Source organism: Quercus robur, chromosome 11, assembly GCF_932294415.1.
Source record: "Quercus robur chromosome 11, dhQueRobu3.1, whole genome shotgun sequence".
Classification (NCBI taxonomy): Eukaryota; Viridiplantae; Streptophyta; class Magnoliopsida; order Fagales; family Fagaceae; genus Quercus; species Quercus robur.
This window is the reverse complement of record NC_065544.1, coordinates 5,935,456-5,942,029: the sequence shown is the minus strand read 5'-3', so window position 1 is coordinate 5,942,029 and position 6,574 is coordinate 5,935,456. Positions and strand designations below refer to the sequence as shown.

Below are 6,574 nucleotides of genomic sequence, written 5' to 3'. Positions count from 1 at the left end.
CTAATAGAAGTCCACCCCATGTAGGATTTGTGCCCAAGATAATGAGCTTGCCATGCAAGCATTGATGGAATTCTATTTCAATTAGAAATAGGTGAACGTGGTTGACTAGTCCTAGAATCCTACTCCAAATGTAAGTAGGAGTTGTGTTTAATAATTAATACACGTCAGAATCCTAACTCAAGTCGCGTTAGGAATTCATATTATGCTAGGAAAAGAAGTCTAAGGCGGCAGAAGCTTTTTTGCGTATAAAAAGCATGTGGGTGTGCCGCATATTGAAGTCTTATTAAGAATAAACTTGTGTTTATGTTCCAGGCTGCTTCTATGGCAGATTCCCGCAGCAAGAAATCTGCAGCAGCAGACGATGAAGATATGGATCCAACGGTATAAGTCCATTCTTGTCCTGCAATAGTTAGCATTCTTTTCCTGGGATCTTTTCCACAAAGATCTTGATTATAATCTCAATCTCCTGCTTTTAATCTTCCTCGTTTGTTTTTCCTCCAGCAATACTTCGAAAATAGACTGAAATATCTTGCGGCTCTGAGGGCAGCTGGTGAAGAGCCATATCCTCACAATTTCCCTGTTACAATGTCTACCCCTGAATATGTAGAGCAGTATAAAAACATAGGCAATGGGGAGCATCTTGAGGATGTTACTGTAAATTTGGCTGGTATTGAAATCAGGGCTTTTATTTATTTGGTTAGTATTTATCATGTTTCTTTCGGAGATTTTTTTTTAATTTTCTTTCCGATGCAAGGGCGTGTCATGAGCAAACGTTCATCTTCTTCAAAGCTATTCTTTTATGATTTGCATGGTGGTGGTGCTAAAGTCCAAGTTATGGCTGATGCTAGGTATCTTATCACTGTATCTTTTCTTTTCCCTTATTCATATTTGATTTTTCCTTATGATTTTAGTATTGTTATTTCTTTAGGTACGCAATGTTTTTGACAAATTACCTTTCTACTAGTTTTAATTTTTTTTTTAATTAAAATTTTTATTTGTAAGTTATTCATGCAACCATGTGGGCCTTGAACCTATGACTTCTTCCTCCACCTTACCCTTGTAAGAGGAGGTGCAATTTGAGATGCAGCTCATTGGCATCTTTCCATATTAGTAGAAAAGCCTTTGTTTTTGCTTTTGGACTCTTTCTTTGAATGGACACAAATTGCTCTCTCTGTGATCTTCTATAGTGGAATTGGTGATTAGTTTGGGAATTCGGATTTTCTTGTTACATAGCATTTGATGTCAAATTTCTTATCGTAAAAAGTTAACATTTTTGGGCAATGATTCATCGATTAGTTGAATGTCAATATTTTGCCCAAGTTCCTTGTGGAAGAAACTTTGTTTTATTTATTTATTTTTTTTTTATTGAAATTATTGCTAATTTCGTGTTTTTGAGGCCTGATTAGTTGTATGTAGAAGGCTTAGGTAGATTGGCAAAAAGAATGATGAAGGTCATTTTACTTTATTGCATCTTTTTGTACCACTGCCTTGTTTTCTCATCTGCGCTTAAAAAAAAAAAAATTATAAAGGACCTATATAAACAAGATGATAAATATGTATGAATGAGACTTTCCACTTGGTACTATTTGGGAAATTTTGGTTCTGATATGAATTAGTTTCATGGACAATCAAACCCCCACCCCACCCCCTGGCTGGGTGTCCCCCCTAAATTGCACCACCTTTAAGTTTTGCTGCACAGATACCAAATTTAATGATAAAGAGATTCTTCAATTCCATGATGCAGCAAGTCAGATTTGAATGAGGAAGAATTTTCTAGGTTCCATTCAACTGTGAAGCGTGGTGATATTGTTGGTGTCAAGGGGTTTCCAGGTTTGTGATGTTACTACAATTGGGTAGTTACTAACACCTTTTGACTTATATGTATATATATAGTTGCTCCTTATTGTGTTGACACTGTTGAGTTTACAAAAGAAATCACCATTAGTATAATTACTTAATTTGGTCTCTCTCTCTCTCTCTCATTTGATGTTTGATAATGAATTGAAAATTTTGTGGCATAAGGAAAAAATTATGGAGAGTGTTGGCAGAACTTCAAAATACAAATTTAAAAGAGACCACTTGAAAATTCCCTTAAATAGGTGCTTCATTTTGGTCTTTTTCCCTATGGTGAACGGTTTTAGTTTTCTATGCCGCATAATTGGTTTTTTTTTTTTTTTTTTTAATTTTTATCATTATGCTGCATGATTGTTGGAATCTTCCAGAAATGGGTCCAGTCTTGTGATATAGATGTACATTTTTTTTTAACTCATAATTATATACAGATTTAGTGGGTCTTGAACTTACAAACTCACTCCCAACCTTTCTCTTACAAGGGAAGGAGGTGCCATTTGAGCTAGAGGCATAATTTAATTTTTTTGAATTTCAAAGTTGAGTTGTAGGTTTTTGAGTCATTGTTTCTTTAAATTATAAACTTCCTGGTTGACTTAAATTTTGTTAGAATTATGGTCAAATGATTAAACTCACTATTTCCTAGCAGCTTAAACTTTTGAGAGAATTTGTAATTGAAATTCACTCTACCTCCCATTTAAAATGTAAAAAATCACACATGTTTGGCCCCGCTTATTAAGGGGGAGATTGGGCTCATGCGTGAGAGGGAGTACTAGAATTATGTTCAAATTAAATTCACCATTTTCTAATGGTTTTAGTTTTTGACAAAATCCGTAATTTAACACATTTTCTTTTAATTCAGGGAAAACTAAAAGGGGGGAGCTAAGTATTTTTCCAAGATCGTTTATAGTCTTATCCCATTGTCTCCATATGATGCCAAGGCAAAAGTCTAAGGCTGGTTCTGTTTCTGACAATGCCAATTTGAAGGTGAACATGGTTTCTCCCTGAATGATTTAGTGCTGGTTATAGTCTCATCCTGACTTCCTTACTTTCTTATTATTGCAGAAAGAGGAGGCTTGGGTCCCAGGATGTACCAGGAATCCTGAAACATATATTTTGAAAGACCAGGTATTGATTAATATCCTAAAATTCAACCAAATTCCTGTTGCACTGTTTTAAACTATATTCTTTAGCACACCCAAAATAAAATTCTTATGTACATATGATCTGGTACTGATGAATTGGACTATTTTTTTCCTGATGTAGATAAAAGTGAGAAGGGTCCATTTATTTTATTTTCTTTCAGTTTGGACTGTGTTTTCACTTCTCCTCTTCTTTTCCTTTTCTGGGGTTTTATTTTATTGTCTTCAATGCTAGGAAACTCGATATCGACAACGCCATTTAGATTTGATGCTGAATACGGAGGTTCGACAAATTTTTAAGACAAGATCTCAGATCATTTCATATATTCGGCACTTTCTTGAGAGTCGTGATTTCTTGGAGGTTAGTTGTTTGTCTTGATTTTTTTATTTATTCAATTCATTCAGGTGGTTTCTACATATGGCACTTCACTTTACTTTCTTTTAATTACCTTCAATGTTCTTTTCACTGTCAGGTTGAAACACCAATGATGAATATGATTGCTGGTGGAGCAGCTGCCCGTCCATTTGTGACCTATCACAATGACCTGAACATGAAGCTATTCATGCGCATTTCGCCTGAGCTCAATCTTAAGAAGCTTGTTGTTGGTGGACTTGACCGTGTTTATGAGATTGGAAAGCAGTTCAGAAATGAGGGCATCGATTTGACGCATAATCCTGAGTTCACCACCTGTGAGTTCTATATGGCTTTTGCTGACTACAATGACTTGATGGAACTCACTGAGACAATGTTGAGTGGTAAGGGTCATTTGGATCATGTTGCAAATAACTGCTTCATTCCACTTGGGTAGTGAAGTTATTTTTATCCTCCAAAATACTTGGATTTTTCCTGACACTGTAATGTGTAACAGGGATGGTAAAGGAGCTTACAGGCGGATATAAAATTAAATATCATGCAAATGGGCTGGATGAGGATCCAATTGAGATTGACTTCACTCCACCTTTCAGGTTTGTCATCTATATAGTATCTCTCACAAATTGTATAACATTAACATGAATATGAAAATATATGAAATTGGTCCTTTTAACTCTGGCAGAAGGATTGACATGATAGAAGAATTAGAGAAGATGGTGAACCTCAATATTCCCAAGGACTTTTCCAGTGATGAGGCCAACAAATATTTGAAAGACGTATGCGCGAAGTATGAGATCAAATGTGCCCCTCCTGAAACTACAGCGCGTTTGTTGGACAAAGTCAGTTCTCTGCTTAGTCCTTTTAAAAAATTTTTATTACTTTATTGAACATAAATTAGGTAGTTACTGGCATTGTGATCCTGTGTTATGTACTAAGTAGATACAATATCTGTTACGAAGGTTCTGAGCTTTATGCTTAAGGAGGTGAATGAGAGTTGAACGGATAGCTCTTGCTGGAATACTGGTTTTTCCTTAGATGGTTTTCTGCTATTTGGAGTAATGGTTCAATAAGATTGCTTAAACTGATAAGCTGTAGCAGTTGGATAAAGTAGAAATCGTAGCATTTATCTGTGGGAGAGGTAATTGGAGGTTGGGAACAGTGAAATGCCATTAAAAGAACAATATGATGGGGGCCCCAATATTTTACAATTATTTAAGTAATTCTGCATTAGAAAAAGTGTGTCAAAGTTTTCTGACTTGATCTGATTTTGTTCCTTAAGGTAGACTATTCTTGCTTGCATGCTCAGACAATTTATGAGAATTGGTTATATTTTTTTTTTTTCTGTTACTGCAGCTTGTAGGACACTTCTTGGAAGAGACTTGTACAGATCCTGCTTTCATCATTAACCACCCTGAGTTAATGAGTCCTTTGGCAAAGTGGCATAGAGCGAAGAAAGGCCTTACTGAGCGTTTTGAGTTATTTATTAACAAGCATGAAGTATGCTTTTTCAGGATATCTTGTTTTCTTTTTCTTTCTATGTATCATTCAATTTTCAGCTTTTTAATTCATGATTCTGACTTAATTTTTCTGTAACCGCTCAGCTCTGCAATGCATACACTGAATTGAATGACCCTGTGGTACAACGCCAGCGATTTGCTGAGCAGCTCAAGGTTCACGCATCAGTTTTTAAGTGTGCAGTGGATTTATCCTTAAATAAATTCCTCTGGAACTCTTCTGAATGATATGTGGTCTGCATGCAGGATCGGCAGTCTGGTGATGATGAAGCAATGGCTTTGGATGAAACCTTCTGTGCGGCTCTTGAGGATGGGTTGCCTCCAACAGGCGGTTGGGGATTGGGTATTGATCGCCTAACAATGTTGTTAACTGATTCACAAAACATTAAGGTTCTCTTCTCTCTCTCTCGGGTCTGTGCCTGTTTGCAATTGTCTCATTTATACATGTATGTTCTCAATGGGCTCTCAACATATGCTATTTGGTAACAGGAGGTTATTCTCTTCCCAGCCATGAAACCTCAAGATGAGCCATCTGCTAAAGGTACTCATTTTCAGTTTGGCCCATGTTATGCTTTTGTCTTTAGTTGATGCTAGTCTTTTCTGTCTCTTTCGTATTGTGCTGATGGCATTTTTGTGTTCTGTCTAAGGAGTATGCAGTTATATCTATATTTATTAAAGTCATACCGAACTAATTGTCGAACTTTCAAATCGTTTTTGTAGAATTTTGGTTTGGTATGAAAGAAACACTGGATTTGCAAAATAAATTTTTATTTTTTAAACTGAGTTTTTAATTATAGGTTGTTTTAACCAAATAATCATGCTTTCTTTCAATATTTAATTATAATGAAATACTTTTTAAGTCTTTTACTTTGAAACCTTGATTGATTAACTAAGGTATCAATTCAAGGCTCTATTTTTTGTCGTCGTCAATAGAAATTCATGAATTCTATATTTCAATGAGGCCTATGTATTCCATGAAATCATACTTTTATTAATTTCAACGTTTATTATGCTTACAGCTTACATATTTATTTAATTTAGTACTGGCTAATCAGATTTTTTTTAAAATTTATTTTATTTTCAATTTAAAAAATATATATAATTAAACAGTGACTATTGGTTTTCACCCAATGACTCAATTATTGAACCAATTAACCATTATACCAATTCATTGGTGGTTTGATGTTTGGTGCAGTTCACTTTTTGTTCCAGTTTTGATAACTATGGTTATGTTGTCCATGTCCCAGAGTATTGTATATTTTGACTGACTTAGTTGGTCCCTTGGTATTCCTTTAGGCAATGCAGGAGCTTAGGAAATTTTCAAAATTCTGAAACCCAGAGCTCTCATCCCAGAAAGTTGGCATGAACCTTTGATTGACTGCGTCGGCGTTGTCTCTTGCTCTCTCAGACTCTCAGTCTCTCCAATTCGGATTTGTTTCGTTTTTTTTTTTTTATTATTGGATTTGTTATTATTATTATTATTATTATTTATTGATTATAATTTTGGGCTCAAATTGGAGAGAAATTATTAGGTCTAGATGGAATACTGATTACTGATACCTAAGCAAGTGTCATCTTCCTAGCGCAAAACAACAATAATAATAATAATAAAAATAAAAATAAAAATAAAAACAAAAGTAGTGTTATAGCTTATAGGTGCTATAGATTTTACTACATGTATTACAAACTGATTTGTC

General features: G+C 34.9%; 1 protein-coding gene across 1 annotated transcript; it reads left to right on the top strand.

Annotated features, from left to right (window-relative positions):
• Positions 1-292: 292 nt before the first annotated feature.
• On the top strand, positions 293-6,337 carry LOC126707599 (lysine--tRNA ligase, cytoplasmic-like). The gene is made up of 15 exons (XM_050407327.1): positions 293-381; positions 502-667; positions 755-848; positions 1,745-1,830; positions 2,711-2,835; positions 2,914-2,976; positions 3,226-3,351; positions 3,464-3,746; positions 3,860-3,956; positions 4,046-4,202; positions 4,717-4,860; positions 4,965-5,033; positions 5,124-5,267; positions 5,367-5,418; positions 6,174-6,337. Exons 1-15 carry the CDS (start codon positions 304-306, stop codon positions 6,188-6,190), a joined length of 1,701 nt encoding a protein of 566 aa, XP_050263284.1. The 5' UTR covers positions 293-303; the 3' UTR covers positions 6,191-6,337.
• The last annotated feature ends 237 nt before the right edge of the window (positions 6,338-6,574 follow it).

What these genes read in the sequence shown, in the direction of transcription:
- LOC126707599 (XM_050407327.1), top strand. Translation starts at nt 304, where the DNA reads ATGTTCCAGGCTGCTTCTATGGCAGATTCCCGCAGCAAGAAATCTGCA. An exon ending in ATGAAGATATGGATCCAACG is followed by an intron (nt 382 to 501) that starts GTATAAGTCCAT and finishes TTTTTCCTCCAG; the next exon opens with CAATACTTCGAAAATAGACT. An exon ending in CTGACAATGCCAATTTGAAG is followed by an intron (nt 2,836 to 2,913) that starts GTGAACATGGTT and finishes TTATTATTGCAG; the next exon opens with AAAGAGGAGGCTTGGGTCCC.